Source organism: Diadema setosum, chromosome 12 (assembly GCF_964275005.1).
Source record: "Diadema setosum chromosome 12, eeDiaSeto1, whole genome shotgun sequence".
In the NCBI taxonomy this organism is placed as follows: Eukaryota; Metazoa; Echinodermata; class Echinoidea; order Diadematoida; family Diadematidae; genus Diadema; species Diadema setosum.
The window spans coordinates 5,332,004-5,356,918 of NC_092696.1; the positions used below are offsets into that span (position 1 = coordinate 5,332,004).

Consider the following 24,915-nt stretch of genomic DNA (forward strand, 5'->3'; position numbering starts at 1 on the left):
TCATATAGATTACAGCCGAGTGGTAATTCATGAAAATTTCGCAGTCCCGTTGAAATTTGAGTAAACAATAATAGGCGCAAAAAGAATCTCGAATTCGGCCCTGCATGCAGTGTATAGTTTTGAAAACGCATGCACAAATGCGAAGAGATTATCGGGAGAAAAATAAAGAACGCATTTTCAACCCTTCTGGTGCATGTATCACAAAAGATTACAGCCGAAATAATTAACGAAATATCGCAATCCCGCTGATATTTGATGTAGAAATAGGCGCTAAAAGGAGCGTAAATTCGGCCGTGTCGTATACGCATGTACGAAATGCGAAGAGATTATAGGGAGAAAAATACAGGACACATTTTCAACCCCTTTTGGCCCGTGCATCTAAAGATTACAGCCGAATAATAATTCATAAAATCATCGCAATCCCGTTGAAGTTTGAGGAAACAATAGGCGCAAAAAGAATCATGATTTTTGGCCGTGTCGTTTATCTTTTAAGAACGCATTTACGGAATGCGAGGAGATTATGGGGAGAAAAATAAAGAACGCATTTTCAACCATTCTAGCTGGTGCGTGCATCAATAAAGATTACATCCGAAGTAATTTATGAAATCGTCACAATCCCGCTGACGTTTGAGGTAGAAATAGGCGTAAAAAAGTATCATGAATTCGGCCGTGTGGTTCATCTTTTAAGAACGCACTTACGAAATTCGAAGAGTTTATCGGGAAAAAATAAAGGACGCATTTTCAACCCCTTTTGGCGCGTGCATCGTAAAATATTACAGCCGAAGTAATTTATCAAATCGTCACAATCCCGCTAATATTTGAGGTGGAAATAGGCGCAAAAAGGATTGCGAATTCGGCCCTGCATGTCGTGTACCTTTTAAGAACGCATGCACAAATGCGAAGAGATTATCGGGAGAAAAATAAAGAACCCCTTGTATCGCGTGCATCAGAAAATATCACAGCTAAAATAATTCATTAAATCATCGCAATCCAACTGACCACCAAGAGCAGGTTACGCAGTAAGTTCGTGCGCTGATGTTTAGAAAAAGTCACAAACGCATTTGATACAATCTGATTTTGTTCATTATCATTTTACACTAATTCACAAACAAGCATTCTAATTTTTTCCTGTCTTTATTTTTAAATTTCTTGTGCAATTAATAATGCAAGTTTAAAAAAAAAAACCATTAATCTGTAAAATGTACATGGGGGGGGGGTGTACATCCATAAAAAACAAGAAAATAAGTTTGCAAGTCATTTAATGTTTTTTATGTTGTCGTTGTTGACCGGTATATTTTCTGTTCGGACCTGTAAAAAATGGTAAAACGGAGCATTTACCGGTCCGACAGAGACAGGTCGGACCGGCAGAAAAAATGGGTTAGTGCATGTGCAGCCCTTCACAAGATGGCTACTTTTGCAGCATCCGTTACCAGCTGTCATGGCACCAAAACTGTTTGGAGTTCAGTTGCCAGCATCTCACTGGAAGGTACTTTTTTGGAGCTGTTTGCAAAATTTAACAAAGATGAACGTTATAAGTGTTTGTTAGTGAGTGTTTCCTGGCAAGACGAAAATTTGAATGAATCTCTTGGAGTTTTGAGTGCATTGACATGGAAAAAAGGTACCCTGTATTTAAAAAAAAAAAAAAAAAAAAAAAAAAAAAAAACCGACCTACCGACCCTCTTGGGTTTTGACAATTAAGGGCAAACAAACAATTTTTTTTTTTGGCCTAAAATACAGAACAGATACGGATACAAAATGCAAACAGGATCTTCGCGCTAATGGATATTCAGCTGGTATTATACAGTTATAGATATGATATCATTTTGTATACAGTTATAGTACCGACCTTAACTAAAGTAAAACCTTCACTGTAGTGGTCATAAGTGTCATATTAGCACTTCATGCAGATAGATATAAATGAAAGTTACAAGCCACGCAGACGTTAATGGTACATGATTCATGATGTGGCGGCAAAACACTATCTATCTACAAATACGGAACACTTTTTTTATATTCTAGTTTGCAAAGAGCTACAAGTAAGAAGAGATGACAATACACTTTTCAATACAAGTTTCCACTTTCTCCGCTCCCCACGGAGCGCCACTGGCCCTTAAGGCCACCGCACACTGCCCGACTTCATGCTACGATCATACCGGTCGTAAGATCTTATAAATTGACGTCACACAAGTCTTGTCTCTTTCCAGTGGTGCGACAAGGTCTTAATGCCAATCGTATAGAGATTTTGACATGTCGAATTTTCACTACTGGTCTTGGGCTTTTCCGCTATGCCACAGCGCCCTCAATGCCACCTCAGTATTCAAATTATGAATGAAAATGAAAATTACATGTATATACGGTCAATATCCGTTGAGTAATAATTGTTTCTTTCTTACATATTTCAAGCAGGCAACCGATGCATTTTCCCATCCAAATGCAACAATAACGAATATTCAATTTGCGGCAGACCAGTAAATACTATAATATCCAGGTACATGACTGTACTATAATATCCAGGTACATGACTGTACTATGTGCATTGCTTCTACTCAGCTAACCAGATGTCATAAAGAACCTCTCTATCTTTGCTGATAACGACTATTTAAAAAAACAAAATTAATTTGCATGTTCTATACTGTTTTCACTTTTTCCCTCTTTTTAAGCGTGTCTTATATTGTATATAAAATCTAAAGTGGGAGTCAACCGTAGAAAGGCCAATGGCCTCTGTAGTATTACACTCCTCCCTTTTCTCTTTTAGAATTTCATTTTTTTTTTTACCTTTTTTTCCCTCTCTCGATGTCTTGTATGTTTTGGAATACATTGTATTCCAATGCTATATTATTGTTCTCACCTTGTTCTATGCGTTTAGTGAGAAATTGGAGATAATGAAATGAAATGAGATAATGTGATTTGTCGTAGCGTGTTTTGACCTCCACGTATAGGCATCAGGGCAAATTGATGTCTTTAATTTCTATCCGGCGTCCTGACTGCTGCTGACATTATGAGCCTTTTCCAGCCATTTTTAGGAAGTTTGCTTGGAGAGATTTGTTTCTGCCAAAGTCTGATCTGGTCTCTCTAGTAGAGCCCTGCTGGCCGGGGTCTGTCCAGACTGAGACGGCTTCTCTTGCATCTCCTCCCGGTGCTCCGGCGGCTTGCCGATCCGCGTCATCCACCTGTCTCCAATGGCGGGGCATCCCATCCCGTATCTCACCTCCGTTGGAAAGCAAAATTTGATTTGCGATCTAGACTTAAATCTCCAGTTTAAGATGTGACTGTTTTTGTAACAGTTCCGTACAGTATATCTGAAATGTCATAATATTCTGGGATTCGTGTAAACTAATGATTTTAGACTTTATTTCTAATTCTTTCAATTGCCTATGCTGTTGACATTTTTTTCAACAAAAAAAAAACATGATATACGTATACAGACGGTGTCTATGCCGTTCAAATACTCCGGTTTAAAGATTATGTGGCACAAAAAAAAAAAAAATCCCACAACCGTGGATAATGGGTAAGTCAGATAAATCATGTCATACTCTGTATGATTTCTGAATATTCGTTCTGTACTCACGGGTTCAAAAATAACATTGTGTTGCGAAACGCATTTACACACTATATTAATGTAAAATTTTGTTCGTATCTCAAGCGGTATTAGTTTAATGTTGATGTTGTTCTCGTACAGTATACGGTACAACGATGGAAAAGTGCGAGCAAGTCATGCTTTACGAATTATCATAAAGAGATATCAAAGCAGTCACAACGTCGTTCTAACTGACAAAGTATGTATTTTACGAGAGAAAGTGTTCGGGATGAAAAGCCTCTTCTGCTATTGCAATTGACAAAGTCGATGATTCACGACCACGCTTCCACCAAACGATTGGAAAATGAGTTGTAGGACAATTGCCCCCTGGACAATTACACCTCACCCTCCCCCTGATCCTAACTCTAATCTTAATCCTGAAACTAATCTTGACCTTAACCCAAAGTCTAACACTAGCCATGACCATTACTCCTAGTCTTTACTATAAACGCATCACTAATCGGGATTTAGCGGAGGGGGGTGGGGGCGGGGGGGGGGGAGTGGGGCGCTCGAAGGGTGTCCTGATGGTTTATTGCCACTTGGTCTACTATCAGATGGTCTACTTCCCGGTTCGTCTAACACCAATTTGGCTAAACTCACTTGGTTTACTATCTATTTCATCTAATGCCCATTATATTTTGGTCTAATCCCCACATGGTCTAATGCCCAGTTTGTCCAATGATGGTATCATCTAATGACCAGATGCTCTAATTGCAATTTTATCTCCTGGGATATTTCCCACTGTGTCTGATAAACTGTGGGTAGACGAAGTTGGCATAGCCAATCTGGGAGTAGACAAACTGGTATTTAAGCCAAGTGGCAATTGGCAGAATGGTCATTAGACGAACTGGTTGTAGACGAAACGGGATTAGACCATGTGGGTTGAGACTACATGGCTGTTAGACATGTTAGAGCAAGTGAGAGTAGACCAAGTGATAGATCACCGTCCTGATACGGGGGGTGATCGATAGTGACATTGCGTTACCTCTGAGTTTCTCAAAAAGAACATGACAAAGATGGCGACCCCCTGCAGAAAGTTGAGGGTGATAAAGATGTACTGAAAGATGAGGGTGGAGCGACGGAGCAAGGTCATGAAGCCGAACATCCAGGTTAGACCAATGATTGGTAGGAGGACTACCAGAGCCATAGCGCCATGTCTGTATGAGATGAAAGTATAGAAGTATAGAAGACACATATTTTTATACAACTGACGGAATAAAAATGAAGAGAATAACAGGTTGGGTTTCTTTTTTTATCTCAGAAAATATCGATATCCCTTGTATCCCATCATCCCCTGCTGTGAGTAATACACCCGTAAATTAAAGGCAATACATGTATAAGCATTTGAAAACGAAACAAAAACCCAGTTTTAGTGCTTCAAAATAGGGATGGAAACAACCAATGTACAAATTGTAATCAGTATAACGAATGTCCGTATAGTACTAGTAGTATTGTTCAATATACAAAATGTGCAATTGTTTACATAATAAACCGTCTAGTTATGGTTTATTGAAGAAATGATATCTCCTTATATTTTAGGCTTTACTGCGAAATGCTTACATGTGCATGGTAGGTTGTTTTATGAAAAACTAATATCTTTTAAATCACTGCTCCCAATTGTAAACAGTAACTTTAATTCACGATCTCATGTTATATAATTATGACAGTATTTCAGGGCATGACTATAATTTGCAGATATTCATCGTGAAAAATTCACGTTGATCTTGAGCTACATGAATGGAATACTAAAATCGGTCTTTTCGCTGTTGATTACACATAATGACCGAACCATCACATGACAATGTAGCGAGATCCGGCTTCAATAACTTTCTAGCCACACACAGGGAGGGGGGCTCACCTCCCTGCTACAATATTTCGATATTTCAAGTTCAAGATGTACCATGGGCAACACTTGACGATGCACAATATGATTTATGTTTTACAAATGAATTACTTAGTATAGCATTTCACTCATAAGAAAATGGTGTAATAGGCCCTATTCATACAGCCTTTCAAATTGGGACCATTATTATTATCATAATATTCACTGTCACGTACAGTAGCCAGAACCCATCATTTCATTATCTTTTCAGTTTCATCAGAGCCGGTTTTCATGTCTACGCACACCTATTACTTTGGCTTATCAATGACAACTCAGCTCCACCCCCCCCCCCCCTCAATAGCAAAAGGAGACATCCGCCCCTGAATTATCTTATTCCATGTATTGAAGCATCTTCAGCATTATGGTAACGAAATTAAATTTTAAGCAGGCATGCCTGTCAGGTACAAGAACTGACATCGCGATGTACTGTCCAGCTGTGTGCTCACTTAATCTTTGCCAGATTGTCCCTGTGGATACTTCGACCGTTTGCCATTTTAACTATCTGAAAGATGACCTTGATACCGACCAGTAGGTTGAAGAAAATGACCACGCCCAGAGGGACGAACAGGTACAAAAAACTCAGATCGTCAATTCTCTGGAAGCAACTGGGATCGAGAAAGGGAAAATGGAATTGTCGAAAGTTGGCTGGACAAAAATCGAGTCTAAATTTTTGCACCATGCCATAAACTTACATTTAAACAATATTATTATAAAGATGGACTTGTGCACAAACAGTTTTGATTAACTGGATCTTCTGTCTAAGCCCTACACCAAGATTTAGGTTAAATCAAACGAGCATTGCCAGGGCTTCAAAATATAAGTTTATCACTATGACTCTGATTTCTATATCCCACACTATTTTGACGAATTTAGTACTTCTATTAAAGAGAAATTTAGACTCAACAAAAGCGTCTTCCTATCGTGATTGTTTCTTTCATTAATAGTCATTGCGTTCACGTTAACATAATTCTGCTTGGTGGAAATATTATGTCTCGTCACTATAAATGAAAATTAAATTGTGCATCTTTGAACGATTTGACATTTCAGCAAACATCTTTTACAGCTCCGGATCACTGCCGTGACTCACATTCCATGAATTTTGTTCATGTTCATAATTGAATATTCTTTCCGCATTTACACTGACCATAGGTATGTATCCTCTACTATAGAGTCTGAAGAAGCAGGGATAATTACATCAATATTAACATTCAACAAGTGCATCACAAAGAACACTTTCACACGATAATTTCAATTTCAATATTTCCATATTTCTCGGTGAAAAAAATACATCAAATATAACAAAATTAAATAATACATGACGACCAGCTATAACGAGGCATAACAGAAAATTGCAAATATATAGAACATAGTAGTCGATCTATGAAAGTTGGAATCTCAGAATAAATGCTGAAGAAATATGATGGAATATGAAATATGATAGAAAAGATATGGACAGATTCGACACTGCATGCTACAAATCAAAATGCCTCTTACAGCTTTTAGAAATAACGTTCTCTCTTAATCAAGTAACGGGGAACCTCATTTTCACACTCATTGATATTATGTGTCCAAGCGTTTTGCCCTTCGCGTTGTTCGTGGCAAATTGTATCTGCATAATACTTACATGTTTTCATGTCCAATTGTAATGTTGCTGGCAAATAGCATGACCGCGACAAGAATAATGGGAAAACCTTGGAACATACATAAGATGGATACAGCTCGTTATAGAAAGAAAGAGCGGTTGCTAGGATCGTCATACATACTGTGCTGTAATCAGTGGCGTATCTAGGGAAAACGGCGCCCGGGGCAAGCACGAAAATTGCGCCCCTAATTTCTGAAAAAGTGTTCAACCCCAACCCCATCCCGGTAGGGACTTTAAACAAGGTCCACATGATGCTTTTTCAAGCACTTAAAAGGGATCTTTTGAGGGTGATTTAAATGTAATGAATTTTGATAGATTTTGGCGAGCGAGCGCAGCGAGCGAGCCGAAAATGTTTGTATTTCAGCTTACAAAACATGGAATTCTTGTCATTTTTTGCTTACCAAATCTTACAATTCTAAACAAGATATAGTGACGGCCTTATAGATAACGATTTATACCAAAAAACTGAGGACCATACTTTACATTAGTACGTGCGAGTGAGCTGAAATTTGTATATGTCCTCGTCATCATCACGTATTGTTCTTATCTTTTTTAGTATAAATTTTGGCGAGCGAGCGCAGCGAGCGAGCCGAAAATTTTTGTATTTCAGCTTACAAAACATGGAATTCTTGTCATTTTTTGCTTATTAAATCTCACAATTATAGTGACGACCTTATAGATAACGATTTATATCAACAAAGTGAGGACTTGAAAAAACACTCTAAATTAGTACGAGCGAGTGAGCCGAAATTTTTATATTTCTGCGTCATCATTACGTTTTTTTTTTTCTTATCTTTTTTTTATTTTTTTTTTGCGCCCCCCTCCCCCGTATATATATGTTCGAAACCGTTGGCGTCCTCTTTTGATAAAATCGGCGATCGCTTCAGACAAAATGTCAGAACGAATGAAATTGCAGACGCTGCTCCGTGTAACATTTTTCCTGCTTAATATAAAATGACATGAGTGAACACAATAGACATTGTCATTTTGTCCGCGTCATCGTCACGTTTTGTTCTTATCTTCTTCTTTTTTTTATACAAATTTTGGCGAGCGAGCGCAGCGAGCGAGCTGAAAATTTTTGTATTTCAGCTTACAAATCATGAAACTCTTGTCATTTTTTGCTTATTAAATCTTACAATTCTAATCTAGATAATAGTGACGGCCTTATAGATAACGATTTATACCAACAAACCGAGGACTTGAAAAAAAATAATCTAAATTAGTACGAGCGAGTGAGCCGAAATTGGTATATTTCCGCGTCATCATTACGTTTCGTTATTATCTTGTTTGATTCGGGGTTTTTTGCGCCCCCCCCCCCCCCCCGTATGTTCGAAACCGTTGGCGCCTTCTTCTGATCCAATTGGCGATCGCTTCAGAACGAAAGAAATTGCAGCCGCTGCTCCGTGAAACATTTTGCCGAAAATTTTTGTATTTCAGCTCACAGAACATGGAATTTTTGTGTGAACACAATAAACATTGTCATTTTGTCCGCGTCATCATCATGTTTAGTTTTTATCTTGTTTGATTTGGTTTTCTGCCCCCCCCCCCCTTCCGGGCGAGTTTTTTTTTTTCCCCTTCTTCTTATTCTTTTCTTTTTTTCTTCTTCTTCTTCGTTTTTTTTTTTTTTTCGTTTTCTTGCGCCCCCAGGGAGTGGCGCCCGGGGCACGTGCCCCCCTTGCCCCCCCCCCCCCCCCCCCTAGATACGCCGCTGTAATATGAACTCGGTGTATAAAGTGACGATACCATATCATTGTGTGTATTCTCGGGAAGATCACATGAAGTAAAGACTTGCTGCGCTCTGCTTTTTACGTCTCTACACGGGAAAATTGTAGTATTGTCGTTTAACTTCTCTACAGTGTTCATGCCCACACGCATAATATCTTAATAGGTGCCAAATTGAATCACGGAATCACCTGTGCTGTAATTATCAAATCGCAACTCTGCACCCAACGAATACGTGGGTTTTCGTTACCGCAAACGTTGATTTCTTACAGACTTGATTTCCTGCTGAGTCTTCAGAATCTTCAGGCTGATTTTACATCTCTTTATCCTCATAAAGTAATCACTATAATGGCGACTGGTATGTCTCCGCCATATCGCATGGTTCTCCCAACCTAGGTTTTATGACCTGTTAAGACGGGGCTTTATTAATTGTAGCTACGTGTACATCTTGACAATGCGAGACGACAGTTTCACATGATTGGTCAAAAATAGAAATGACGTGTTTGAAAGTTTGGCGCTCCCACAAATGTGTTGTGTTTACATTCTTTCAGCCAGGTTCCATTTGGATGGCTATTTCAACGCACTTCCCTACGAGCCTACAGCTACATAGTCATACAGTCAAACCTGCCTTAGCGGCCACCTGTCTATAGCGACCACCTGTCTGTAACGGCCACTTTTTCCGTCTCCCTTGGGTGGCTGCTATAGACAGGTTTGACTGTAATTACCATGTATTGCATAGTTCGTTGTGCGGAGATATTACACTGTCGCGCTGTTCTTCTCCAGGTGAACCATGCGCTGATTCACATGTTTAGGCCCATATTCTTTCCGTTTAAGTTACTCTGAATCACGTCCGCCGCAATTTAAGTGATATATTTGAGTTGAATTATATACACAGTGTACCTTTAAAACTAGAAATGTCGCTATGGCGACTCAGATGCCTCCGCCATAGTAATGCATGATTCTCCCAAATAGGTGTATAGTACAATGTCTTCACAATGTGTGATGACAGTTTCACATAACTGGTAAAATATTGAAATGACAGGTTTGTCAGAAATATCTTGAATGTTCACTTTCCTTGAACTGAGTTTGCTATTGTCTAAGAGTGCAGGTACACATATTTGGGGAATTGAGAATTTTTACTTGACTTCTGACCGACCCTTTTATGAGTGTATGCATTGAGTAATTTCCAAGGTATGAAGAGTATTCAATTACAGTACAAAAAAAAATATATATATATATATATATTTTTTTTTTTTTTGGGGGGGGGCATTGAAACCTGGCCTTTGACCCTTAACCTCTGACCTTTGACCTTCTGGCTGGAAATTTCCTAGAGAATCTCCATTAGGTAATGCATGTATATATCAAGTTTTAAATTGCAAGCATTGCATATACTAGTATATGAGGGAAATAGTACAAATTCTGAGTAGTTGACGTTGACGTTGACCTCTGACCCCCTGACTATTGACACATAACCCCTAAATTCCCTAGATAATCCCTGCCAGTCACTACATGCATATGTACCAAGTTCCATGAAGATAAATTGAACCATTTGCGAGAAAAGTGATATTGCAACATTTTCACCTAACCTTTGACCTTTTGACCTTTGACCTTATGACATGAAACTCTCTCTGGAGAATCTTTACGCAGTAGTACATGTCTACACTAAGTTTCAAGAAAATACCTTTGGGCATTGCATAGATATGGGGGAAATAGCAACATTTTTAGCATTTGACCATGACCTTTTGACCTTTGACCTCTTGCCAATGTCACTAAAATCTACTCAACTAATTGCCCCATCATACATCATCCTTGGACCAAGTTTGGTGAAAGCTGCTTCATCCAGTTTTGAGTTATCACGTAAACAGATAAATTTTAGGATTTGACCTGGATCTTTGACCTTTGACCTCTGTCCGATTTCACTAAAAAAACTAATCAAGTAATTGTCCTATCATACATTATCCTCCACCAAAGTTTGGAGAAATTTGCTTGATCCAGTCTTGAGTTATCGCGTAAACGGATACAATTTCATGGTTTGACCTTGAAATTTGACCTTTGGCCGATTTCACCCAAAATCTAGTCAAGTAATTGCCCCATCATACTTTATACTTGGACCAAGTTTGGTAAAATTCCAGTCAATATTACTCAAGTTATCGCGTAAACGAAAGCGGACGGACGTACGTACGGACGGACGGACAACCGAAAACATAATGCCTCCGGCACCACTTCGTGGCGGAGGCATAAAAACAGGTTGTTGAATACACTGATTTTCAGAATTTGGTGGAGAAGATATTTAACCAAATTACATGTAGTTGGGAAAATCGTTATATCCAGCATCATTGGCCCTTTCAGAATTAATTTTTCCCTTTTCAGTATTACCGTCTAACGGTTACACCAGCACATTTTATAAAGGAAATAGAACAAATAGTATTTTCTTTTATCTGTGACGATTAAGCAGATAAAATCATACGACAAACAATTATAGGAGATTATTGTAAGGGAAGCTTAAAGATGTCTCATTTTGTAAGATGTCTCATATGTAAAAAAAAAAAAAAAATGCCTCTACTCTCATATTTTCACTCATCTGTCCTCTATAATTCCTAGTTTATTGGTTCCGCTCGGAATAAATTTTACAGCAAAAGAATATCCCTTTTTCTCGCCATTCCACTCATATCTCCTCTTTCAACACTAAGTTACTTCCACTCGGAATCAATTTTACAGCAAAAGAATATCCCTTTTTTTGTCTGTGAATGTTCTAAGTCATCCAGGTAAAGTATCACATGAACTATAATTATCGGTAAATCTAGTCAACTGGACTTACTGAGTTTGGAGAAGCGAGGTTTCACGTCCTCTCCGGGACGCTTCATCAGGCCGACTGATCTTTGGCGGCAATTTGTTGTTGACCCGTAACAGGGTTGGGGAATTTCGGAAAGCGTCGAGGAATCTTCCGAACTGCCGACGACGCTTTCCGAAATTCCGCGACCCTGTGACGGGTCAACATCCAATTGCCGCCAAAGATCAGTCGGCCTGATGAAGCGTCCCGGAGAGGACGTGAATCGTCACTACTCCAAAGTCAGGAAGTCCAGTTGACTAGATTTACCGATATAGTTCATGTAATATCCCTTTTTCTCACTTTCTACTCGTCTGTTCTCGTTCCTCACTGTAATTCTACTCGGATCATCTCTCACCTTTTCACTCATCTACTCTCTCTCTCACCTTTCACCTTTACATACAGTAATTCTATCAAAACACTGCACTCTAGATATGACATTTCCAGAGACAACAGAAATGTTGATAAAATAGAGTATAATTTCTTTGGTAACTGATCACATTGTCCATCCAAACTGATATTCGTTGCACAAAATGCACAGCACATCTGGTCATTACTGTATAATACGAAATACATGGACGGAGATATGTTGAACATGTATTCCTGCATGGTATCTGTAATAAAAGATATAGAAATCACATTTTCGTTACTCCCATGCTGGAAGACTTAATCTAACTTTCTCCAATATTATGATACCCATTATCATTCAGAGTTGTCAATCTAACGACAATAGAAAATTTCAACAGGATTTTGCTGGATTTAAGAACTGAGAGCCTCAATGAGAAGAGCAAATACAGTGGACTCCCGTTTTAACGAAGTCCTTGGGCCCGGCAGTTTTATTTGTGTGTGTGTGTGTGTGTGTGTTTTTTTTTTTTTTTTTTTTTCGTTTTGTTTTTGTTTTGTTTTTTTGGGGGGGTTATATATTGAAATTTCGTTATAACCGAACAAATAAACAATAAAAATACATAGAGCCGATAATGTTACGGCCTAAATTTTTATTTCGTTGTAACCGGAATTTCGTTATAACTGTGTCCGTTATAACGGGAGTGCACTGTAATGAAGTGCAACGGTCATGGTACAGGGAGCTTTGTTAAAACAAGCTTCTTAGGACCACTGAAATTTTCTAGTTATGTTGAGTATCTCGTTATAATACATTAGAGATAACAGCAAAGAAGGTATTCCGAAGAACAGGAAATGCAAAACTTCCATGTAATTTCAGATATGTGACTTTATTCTACCTCATCCTAATTTTCCCATGGACACAAGCCAAAATGATAATCATATTTTTTCCTTTAAAATATTTTCATAACCTGCATAGCATAAATGTCACTGAAAAAAAAAAATGGATACATAGATTTTACAACTTTTAACAGAACATTGTATACAACTACATTCTCCCGGTAGTGGGACCACAGTGGTACAGTGGATAAAAATGTGGATCTGTAATAAGAAGTCTAAAGTTCACAACCTGTTTGAAGAGATGTTTTGTCTACAACGTCCCTTTCAACCCAGGTGTATAAATGGTTACCTGGCAATGCTCGGGTAACAATAATGGTAAGGCCCTCTGATAGATTAGTAGTATTTACACTGAAGAGGCTACCCTGGGTGAATGAGACATATCATTATCATGGTTTGCAGCACACTCATGAAAGACCATCATACATACCAGTGACTTGTGTGATCTCTTTCCATGTGCCTTTTCTCTCTTTACAGACACATGAGCACATGACACACTTCTGAAATCTGTCACATTATTTTGAGTACAAGTTAAATACAAGGTATCACAATTTCAGTTCCTGTCAGCGATTTGCATACTTTTCGAAATCAACATTTAAACATAAATGAGTACATTATGAGCACGGTATTCCATTATTTATACACACACATTGAATGCACATATCTCATTAATAGCTGTTGCATTTTAAAATAAAAAGAACAAATCTCCCATGAGAGTCACATCTTGCACAAAGCAGGACACCTACAAACTACAAAATTTTGTGATTTCTGCCGTGAATAATTTTATTACAGAATATTCTTCTTGAGTGCCTTTAGAATAGTACTGACAGGGTCAAAGGCTGGTGAACCACCGCCAACTTGTTGGTCGGGACTTCCCACAGGTGAATGATACAGTTTGCATCCGTCACAAGCTTCCTCAGGAACCAGCAAGAATCGGAAATCTATCCTGTCGCTCTGGGAGCAGTCACAACCATACTGCCGAGCATCACCCTACGCAGCTGAGATCTCATGATCGCTTGATCGGTTCCACTCCAAGATGCGAGGCTAAATCATCCTGGTGGTGGTGGTGATGGTGGTGGTGATGGTGATGGTGGTGGTGGTGACGGTGGTGGTAGTGTTAATGATGGTGGTAATGATGATGGTGATGGTGGTGATAGTGGTGGAGGTGATGGTGGTGGTGATGGTGATGATGGTGACGGTGATGATGGTGATGGTGGTTGTGATGGTGGTGGTGGTCATGGTAGTGGAAATGGTGGTAGTGATGGTGGTGGTGATGATGATGATGATGGCCATGGTGCAGGTGGTGGGGGAGGGGAGGGTTGAGAGGCATAAGCATTACTAGATATAATATTACATCATTTTTTGAATGCATGAACTACATTTGAATGATAACAGCATGCCTACAGATGCCTTACTTTGTATGAGCTCTGACCCTGACAATCAACCCTTAACCTTTCAGCCCCTAAACTGAGACCAGCCCTCTCAAAAAACACTGAACCCTTTGTTAACATCATTCTTACAAGTGTGGGAGTGTGTGTGTGGGTTGCAGCTGATAGACATGTATTGACACTGACCAACCACATGTCGTGGCTAGCTGTCACGACTTCTGTGCAGTGATAGGGATGTGTATTGTAAATGCATGTATAACAGGTTTCCTTGCCCGACTCTTGTCACACTTGTATCATCCTACTTTAATATTTTCTTCACAGATAAGAGTATTTAATCCCAATAAAACGAGCAAACCAATTTGAATCAAACCCAAGGACCCATCTCCTTAAAAAACATAAACTCTCTTCTTCCTTCCCATACAAAAAACAAAGCAACAAACAAACCAGCAAATCAAACAAATGCACAAAATGCTCTCAATTGATCAATAAACTATGGAAACACCATTATACTCAGGGTGATGGGGCAACTCACCAATTTTCTAAAGAGGTTTCTGTGATACCGGAGACCGCCCTCTTTGGCCACTTTCTCCATGTGCGCCCTCTCAGGGTCACCCGCCACCAGTACTGCACTCTCTCCTTCAGCCTGCGGGTCATAGATGGACAAACCAAGGCCAATGAAAGATTGAAGTCAAAACACACATTCATGCAGTGCATGTCAATTTTTATATTCAAATCAAGAACATTTCCTGATCAGAGATGCAATACATAACACTTGACATTTTTCTATCAAAAAGAGATTATTTCTTCTAAAGCAAACAGCATTGACGGATGTCACTTCAGGCAATATACTGTAAAAGTGGAAATTTTTGCGGTGTTGAGATTTTCGCGCATTTTTCGCAACCAGGAGCCAGCGCGAAAATAAAAGCACATGAATATTTTGTGTGCTATGAGTTCCAGTAGTTGATGTCTTGATTACGCGGAATTAAAAACACGCGAAACTCTTCTAACCTGGCCAAGCGAAAAAAATTAGTCGTGCGAAAATATCCACTTTTACACTAAAAGTCTTGTTCCTCACTGCATTAATCCCATTGAAACTGCACTATGACCAATCAGCACACAGTATTTAGTTGACCATATAAAATAAATTCTTACGAATGCTTGAACACATACACGTGTGACATAAAAACAGAGTCGTAGCAGTTTCATCAAAATTATCAATGAAAAAAGAGTTTATCTGTCAACTGCAATAAAGCCACCATGAAGACTTACTAGCTGACTGGTTGCTGTAAGTAGGGTCTGAACTACAGGCCCATTCCCACTGGCATTTAGGAAGATTTGCATATGAATTGCACACAAAATTTGTTTAGATTCACTAAACATCCACGATAATGGCAAAACATGCTTGTATGAGATGGTTGACATCCGCACACGTTCACAATTATCCGCAGAGGCACGTGTTTCTGTCGCCAGGATTACTCAGCTGCACAAAATTTTGGTTGTGAATGTATAGCAAATAAAAGCAAATTTTGCGCGCAATTCATATGCAAATCTTCCTAAACGCCAATGGGACCAGGGCCCTTTGAAGCTCACAGGATAAAAATGTTACCTTCATCATCTGATGATGATGAAAGAAAGAACCAAAGCAATGACCATGATTAAGTTTCCTTTTCTGGATCATTCACTTACCGGTTCTGCATTTCTACACATGGACATGAGCTGGCTCATGCGATCACAGAAGCCTGGCGCAAAAGCTTCAGGGTCGATAGCGATGAAACACTGGCCCTGGGTGAAGGTCAGAAGGTCAGAAAGTGGACAAACCATAAGGGTCAGACTGTGTCAGATTCATATACTTTGGCCAGCAGAGCAGTCGTGACGTGGTATGATGGCAGAATGATTAAACATTAAAACAAAGCAAAAAGAAATTGAATGTGCATTCCACACTCTTCAATCCCATATTGAAACAGGTTAGGACAGTACATTATTCTGTCACCTTTAAAATTTATTATGTAAGGTTGTGGGAGCACTGTGGTACAGTGCACTCCTTTTATAACGATGTCCTCGGGACTGGCAGTTATCTTTCGTTATATAGAAATTTCATTATAACCAAACAAATAAACAAAAAAAAAATAGAGCTGATAATGTTGTGCCCTGAATTTAAACTTCGTTGTAAACAGAATTTTAATTGTTAAACCGTGTTTGTTATAATGGGAGTGCACTGTATAGAGGATAAGACTCTTGACTTTGTATGCAGGTCCCAATTTTAAGACCTGCATAGTGCTTTTTGTTCTTGGATGAGATGTTTGTAAGCCCAATGTCCCTCTCTACCCAGGTGTAATAATGGACATCTGGCACTGGTGGGGTGATAAAAATGGCAAGGCCCTCTGAGGAATAACACTAAACACTAAAGGGACTCCCCTGGGTAAAATAACAACAATCTGACACCTCTTTCACACTCAAGAGTTCTACAAGGACACACTACTTATCGTCGCTGGGGTGACAAGACCTTGTATCTGCAATTTTGGTGAAAATGACTTTTTTGGATTAATGGTCAAATAATGGGTTAAGTGATGTCCTGTCCAAATCCCAACTGTCTTACTCCAAAAATGAAGCCACCACAGCATGTCAAAGGAAAGGCTATCCCATTCGCCACAGTGCTTTGGCCGCCATGTTTTTTGGCTCTCCTGAACATTTGACATTTTGTAGATACGAGGTCTTGTCACCCCAGCGACGTTATAGATATGGGAAGTTTTTATGTGTCTTAATGGCTCTATATCGAGACAACATTTATTCATACGACACACATATTCGTGTCTAGATGCTCTCAATACATACATCAAAGTAGACAGGATATTTTCATGAACTACCTAATGAATCCAGCGTAATAATGTAAAAACACAATGGACAAATTTCGCACTGCTCAAGAGAGGGGCTAAACATTATTAACTCTTTATGTGCCATGGTGGAAAAACCCTGTGTGCCACGTTATTCTGAGACACGAAGGTAGTCATGCTTTGAGAAAGAATTATGTCTTTCCAACTTGTATAACTTCTACAAATTTTTGTAACGATGGGCATAACAGTAGGCAAAGTTAAAGAGGAATGTCAAGCTTTGTTTCGATATAAATTGTATGACGAATCTATTTTCAATTTTTCTTTTGAATGACCAGTTGCTACATTACTGTAAAGGCATGACTTTTGCACATAAAATCGTGTCAGAAACTTAGAATGTACGAGTAAATCTAGTCGGGCACACCGCTTGATATTCAATCACCACATAGAATGCAAGCCGTATATGAGAGGAACAAAAGCACGAGAAACGCTTTCATTGTGCCGCGGGATTAGCGGTGATTAGGGATTTGTCGATCGGTTTTGGCGGCTTTGTTTGTTGAGCAGAATATGCGAAGTTGGCACGCCGTCGACTGAGTCGGACGTTCGAACGTGGCACATAAAGAGTTAATGAGCTTCTCATGAAACATAACAGTGCGCAAGGTCTCACGCTGCCATATGATCATCGTATGTCACAATGTTGTGTCTGAATGGTCTCATATCAATACGTTGTACGGTGTGTCTTACGGAGTGCTGCGAGTCCTTACAAGGTAGGAGCACACACACACTAACCAGGTCAGCCTCCCGGTCAGTGGCCAGCCACTTCCGGATGTTGCCGCCAAAGTGAGCCCCTCCCAGTATGCCAGTCATCACCTCCACCATCATGGTCAGTCCATAGCCCTTGTACCCCCCTGAGATCTCCTTGCCCCCTAAGGGAAGGAGACCTCCTCCACCTATTACCTCCTTTGGGTCGTTGGTCTCCTTCAAAGAATAGACAGAGACAAAGTTGGCAGAGCAGGTAGTACTGGAAGAAAAAAGAACTCTGTCACTTCTGGGTCTTTTGGAGGGAAATGGTGGGGGGGGGGGGGGTTGCCCCAGATTATAGGATGCTCTTATATCTTCAGATAAGATAAAGTGCTTTGAATGATGAGATTAGCACAAACAGATCAGTCTTCATTTAGTGTTTTTTATTAGCATGGTACAAATATGACTCAACAAAAATGCAAAATATAATTGTTATGATACAGATTAACATTTTTCTCTGAAAGATCAACAGACTACTTATACCATGGACTAGTCGAGAATACAATACTGTAAAAGTGGAAATTTTCACGGTGTTGAAATTTTCGCGCATTTCGCGCAACCATAAACTAGCGCGAAAATAAAAACACGCGAATATTTTTGCTTGCCATACGTTCCTGTGCGTGATGTCTTGATTCCGCGGAATTAAAAACACGCGAAACTCTTCTGACCCGGCCTAGCGCGAAAAATTAGTCCCGCAAAAATATCCACTTTTACAGTATGCATGTTTGAATTGAAGAATTACGCTTGAAATCTGTTTATCACGTATGCCATTGAGAAAACTAGGAAATCAGCCAATCAAATTGAGCAAAGGCATAATTTACAAAGACCATAATCATTTACAACTTACAGCTTACTTTGAATGTGTGTGGACTACAATGTAGAGGTATGCTCTACTGTAAAATTCTTCCTGTCCATGTTAAACTCCACTCTTCAAAATAAATGATCTCCTTGTGTTGAGTTTGATGGTTTGTTTAATGAACTTTGTCAGTGAAACAAATCCCAGTTGTATGAACTAGGTTTGTTGTTTTTCACACAGAAACTGTAATATATATTTCCGAAGGCACTGAGGTAAATTTTCCAAGCTTTACATGCATATATGGTTAACTTCTCTACATTAAATCTCATTTATGCCAGACAGCTAACACAAGTGGAACACAGCCTCTCAGTACAACAGGAAGATTTTGAAGGCAGAAAGGGGGTCAGGAGATATTAGGTAACTTTATTCAATGTTAGTTACTTTACAGATTTGTGCTATTCCACACAGAAAGCAATCCAATGCAAGTGCTAAATAGTTCCGCATGCGACAAAATTAGACAACACTGTTTATATCAAATTGAAAATTTATTGTTAATGATAAAACATAAGAACATGACTTTAACCCATTGAGGTTGGGCTGATTTTGCTACAACACACATTTCCCATAGACACCTGCCCGAGAATACTCGGGACTCGTCCTCAACGGGTTAAGAGTTAAGGGGTTGGGGTGGAGTTGCTGGTTTATGAGCCAAGAACTTAATTTTGATGAAATTCTGCCTTTCTGTTGGTCAGATTTTACTCAAGCTAACTTAAACATGGTGCGCAAATGAACTTAAACTCTTATATGTGCCAGGGACATTAGACAGTGTGTGCTACACTATGGTGTTTATGTGTCATTTAGCACTCAACGTACACAAAGGGTTAAAGGGATGGTACAGTATTGGTGGAGATGAGAATTGGGCTTTTAAGTTTTTGTGAGATACCAAGAAAACACTTATGAAATAGTACAGAGCATACCATTTTAAGAGGAATTGAGCATTTATCTGATGAAAATCGGGTTTGGAATGACTGAAACATCCAAAAACAAAGTAAACCAACCACCAACCACTCTGTTTTGGGTATCTTAGCCATTTCAAAACCAATTTTTGTCAAATAAACATTGAATTCCTCATGGAATTACATGCTCTTTCATGTTTCATAAGACATTTCTCATTATCTCACCAAAAAAAATGGTAGAAACCTGAAATTAGGTCTCAACCAAAACTATATGATCCCTTAATAAGGAATGAGTATTACTGAAGGTGAATATATCTCCAAGATGTAAAAAGAACAACAAAGACAATAAAAACAGACCTTGCCTGTGGAATCACAGCCCCAGCCATTAGGGATTGACTGACCCTTCAGCTTGCAAATCTCAACCTGGAGAGGAGACAAGAGAGTTCAAAGGTCAAATCACATTTTCATAGAAGAAAAAACAAGACAGAGACATTACAGACTTGTATCTCCAGACAGGCATGGCTAATCAGAGCTCACAATTACAATCACACTAAATATCTCCACATTCATGTACTTCCTGTGTTACTGACACATCATATACTGTCTGCAAGAATAATGAAAACTTTTTCTGATGCCCAATTTTCCTCAAATGTCACTGATATGTTCTTCTACTGTATCTGCACTCACTGAATACTCATATACATGTAGGCCTACTATCTGGGGTAATTCCTCTTTTGCAGGTGTTAATGTGGGAACTGCAAAACAAGAGAGGGCTTTTGGCTTGTTACAAACCTTATCTGTCCCTGTTAACTATTAGTCCACTTGGGTCGCTAGTGACAACTGTCCACTCACCTTGCCGTATGCCGCCGTGGTGGTGGCCATGTCCAGTACAAAGCTGTCGCCTGACAGGGCGGGGGCAGCACAAGCTATGGGATGGGTCCCAAGGGTGTTCTACAGTCAGTTCGGCAGGAAATAGGCACAACCAGTGGAAGAGAGAAAAATCATTTGGAAGAAGCATTTTTAAGTTCTCAAGAGCTGTTCACTGAGCATGTTGGCCACATTTAACAACAATTTAATCAAACACTTACCATTTTCAAGCAATACAAGCAGGAGACAAATGCACACAATGTATAACTTTTCTCATAATGCACATTGTATAAAAAACTTGAAAGTTCATGAAATCATAAGTGACTATAAATCATTTCCATTCTATAAGTTCAAGATACCTTCAGATTTTTTTTTTGGGGGGGGGGGGGGTTTGAGGGGGTGGGTGTTCGGTGACATTTATGGGCATGAGAAAGTTGAGAATGTATATAGTTTTTACAAAGAAAAGTAGATATGAAATGAAAAAAAGATATTATTCAGAGGGGTGAAGGTTCAGGTGCAAGTGTCTTCACTTTGTCTCCCTCTACAAATTAAATTTGTTGAAATCGCAACTGCTGATCTGTAAATTAACAAACATGTCAGAAAAAAGGAAAACATAGATATTGATAAAATACAATCACAATATTAGATTTTGATGGAGCAACAATATAATGTGCTGCTTTGATGGGCATTAAAGTTTGTAATGGCCCCTTTATTTGTTTCATAACCAAAAATAAGGGAGTTGGAACAGACTACTGTTTGGTTCACCTCTTCTTTTTCTTTGATATAACAATTACATTTGCTATGTGGAATCACAATTTTATTCCAATAAGATTGTGATAATGACAAATGTGCTTACAACATTTTTGTTATCCAATTGCAATCCATGTGATTGCAGTCTGGATGCCAACTTGCTATCAGGACTTGATGAATGTGATTACATTCTGAAAGCAATCTTACTGATATCAAATTGTGATCAATGCGATTACTTTCTAAATCATGAAATCCCATTGCCAAGACTGTGATGTAAACGCAAATGCAGTCTGAATGTCATCTTATTGTTATCGGATTATGAATGATGTGATTGCAGTCTGAATGTCATCTTAGTGTTATCAGATTATGAAAGATGTGACTGCAGTCTGAATGTCATCTTATTGTGATCAGATTATGAAAGATGTGATTGCATTCTAAATGTCATCTTATTGTGATCAGATTATGAATGATGTGATTGCAGTCTGAATGTCACCTTAGTGTTATCAGCTAATGAAAGATGTGATTGTAGTCTGAATGTCATCTTAGTGTTATCAGATTATGAATGATGTGATTGCAGTCCGAATGTCATCCTAGTGTTATGAGATTATGAATGATGTGATTACAGTCTGAATGTTGTCTTAGTTTTATCAGATTATGAAAGATGTGATTGCAATCTGAATGCAATCTTAGTACAATCAGATTACAATCAGTTTTGACTGCATCACCATCGGCTGCTGCCATCAGAGGTTGTGTGGTGTAGACCCTTACCTGTCTGGCTCTGGTTGGTACAGCACATGGTGTGGTGTTTGTGAAGGACAGCCCTAGCATGCCTGCTTCCATCATCCTCATTGAATACCAGCCAGCTATGCCAAAATGATTGGAGCCTATCAAGAGAATAGCACCATGACATGTCATCTAATAAAGTACCATCATTTGTACATCTTATGAATGCTACTCTCTGTGAATTTTGCATTCATATGATCTGTAAGCTTGATTGCAGTGTACAAGCAAACACCCACACACCCATCCACACCTTTGTGTCTCAACGTCAAAATTTTCCCAAACCTTCAAACAACACATAAAAATAAAGTGGTGTTACAAATAACACATCTTTCATGTGTATGTGATAATCTCAAACTGATCATGCATCGGTGCAAATCTTGGGCACTTCAAACTCATCTAACAAAAGTTACTTACTGATTTAATGCATGAATACAAACAATCGCCCAAGTAACATGCCAGAGCAAAGTGAAAGAGTAAATCGATATCTGCTTACATTTCCTACAAAATTTTTCAATTTGACTATAATATTCTCACATGTCTCAAAGCACTGGTGATGTAGACATACATTTTATGTATAACAACTACAATGTATACTCACGTCTGGCAGTTTCAATTTCAGGCTAACTGCATAAAAAGAATGTTACGATGGAAAAAATACATGCTGAAAGTAACAATCACAACATTCATTATGCAACTTCATTTAATCATACCAGATATCCTCTTTTGCAGACATGTGATATGCACCAGTGATAACCCGTCTCCAACTATTTCTGTAACTCTGATCACTTCAAAGTCAAAATATTCCCTAAATACAGACATAATACACGAATGACTTACAAGGATATTTCATCGCTAGGGGGACAAGACCTCATATCTACAAAATGGCAAATGTTCAGGAGAGCGAAAAAAAACTTTGCAGCCAAAGAACTAGAACAAATGGGATTGCCTTTCCTTTAATATGCCATGGTGGCTTCATTTTTGGAGTAACAGCTAGGATTTGGACAGAACATCATTAAACCGATTATCTGACCATTTATTAAAAAAAGTCATTTTCACCAAATTTTTAGATATGAGGTCTTGTCGCACCAGCGACTGGTGAATATATGGTACGGTGTACACTGTACACCAATACATGCATCACTAAGACTTACCCTTAACAACAACACACCCAATACCAGCCTCCCTTGCCTTCTGCACAGCCAGATCTGTGCAGAACTTCCCCACTGTGGGTCCCAAGAGATTTTCTCCGTCCACCCAGGCTGTTGCTGCCAGTTCCTTCAGGACAGTCGGCTGGCCGCTCTTGCCGATGATCCCTGCCTCCACTCCATTCATGTACACATCTGGTTTGGCAACAAGCAGTATGAAACAAATTGTAATTAATAGGTAAGTTCGATGCCCATTCTTTGTCTTCCCTCTTGGGGATGTGTGTGGCTGATTCCAGTTTGCCAATTACTGCTAGTCACTTAAGAAGAGGGAACACAGGGTCAGTAAAATTCAATCATCTTTCCATTGGCGAGTGTGAGAGATAAAACTACTTTTCGAGCTTTGAACCGTGTTCTTTGAGAGAAAGTGAGGTAGGATTTTAGCACATGTATGTGTGTACATGTAACACATGAAAACTGAAACTTTTTCTGTCTTTTTTTTTTTGGGGGGGGGTTACAGTAAAATAAAGACTAATTGGTTTGATATTAACTTCAATGAATTCTAAATCATGAACATCTCAATGCCTACATTTGAGATAATGGCAATTATTTCTTTCATTTTTTAAAGTTTTGATTTGTAGCAAGGACCTGAGCAATAGATGATACCTACCATATTCGAGCAACAAGAATAATTGCATTCATCATAACCTGGTGAATCACAACCTATACCAACCTATTCTATTGAGTCCATGGCTAAAGTGCCCCCTGTGATCTGCAGACACCAGCAGTTCTGCCAGATCAGCAGCATGGGTAGGGTCAGTTCCCGTGGCAACCATAATTCTCTCCATGAAGGCACGCGACTCCTCCAGAGAGACTGTTACATATTCACTGTGATAGCAGAGAAAGAGTTCAAACTTCAGTGATAGATTCATTCCCTCCTCACCTAGTCTGGTTTCCAGACCCTTTGCCAACTGTACTAACTTCTACAAAACTGGCTCTCTGCAACGTCAAAATCGCGGCATTTGCTGAAGACAGGACCATCTAGCTGAACCTGCTACTTCATTTGTCGTCTAGCGCACTGATATTCTGGGAATTACAAATTAGCGCGAGTAGAGAGTCTGGAAGCCAGACCACTCTTCATACTATTTCTCCTCTCTCCCCTACCATCTCAGAATTTTCCCGGACAAGCCCCCATTTCTTCACCATCTTCATCTTCAAATTCTTCCATGTGCATCATTGCTTGTTTTCATATGCCCCCTCTCTCTCTCTCACACAGTTTCCAACTCTGCTTTCTCCTGACAGCCTCTCTTCCTCTCTACCCCTCCTTCTCGCTCTCATTTATATTTACATCATAGTAATCTCAAAGCTATTTTCTATTGGTGAATACCTTAATTATAAAAATCTCGAAATATTGTCATTCTTATTTGGCAATTCTGTTCACTTGTATTTGAAGACGCATACATCACATTCAGCCTTTGGCATCAATTGCTTATTAACCCACTGAGGAGAAGCTGATTTTGCTAGATCATGCAGATTTCATAAACACCATGCTTGCATACTTTGGCCTAGTCTTCAACAACCAGCATTTATATACCACTGCTGTTTTCATATGCATGACTGCAGATAAAGCTAATAACAAACCAATTAAAGGGATCATATAGTTTTGGTTCAAACTCAACTTCAGGTTTCTAACATTTTAAGGTGAGATAATTAGAAAC

The 24,915-nt window shown here is 39.1% G+C and overlaps 1 protein-coding gene across 1 annotated transcript; it reads right to left on the minus strand.

Moving 5' to 3' along the window:
- Positions 1 to 13,406: 13,406 nt before the first annotated feature.
- Positions 13,407 to 24,090, minus strand: LOC140236164 (uncharacterized oxidoreductase YjmC-like). Its single transcript, XM_072316132.1, has 9 exons — positions 23,931 to 24,090; positions 23,207 to 23,395; positions 22,041 to 22,156; positions 20,508 to 20,606; positions 20,013 to 20,078; positions 17,892 to 18,080; positions 15,961 to 16,056; positions 14,807 to 14,917; positions 13,407 to 13,940 (listed from the first exon to the last, which is right to left on the minus strand). Exons 1-9 carry the CDS (start codon positions 24,043 to 24,045, stop codon positions 13,893 to 13,895), a joined length of 1,029 nt encoding a protein of 342 aa, XP_072172233.1. The 5' UTR covers positions 24,046 to 24,090; the 3' UTR covers positions 13,407 to 13,892.
- Between the last annotated feature and the right edge of the window lie 825 nt (positions 24,091 to 24,915).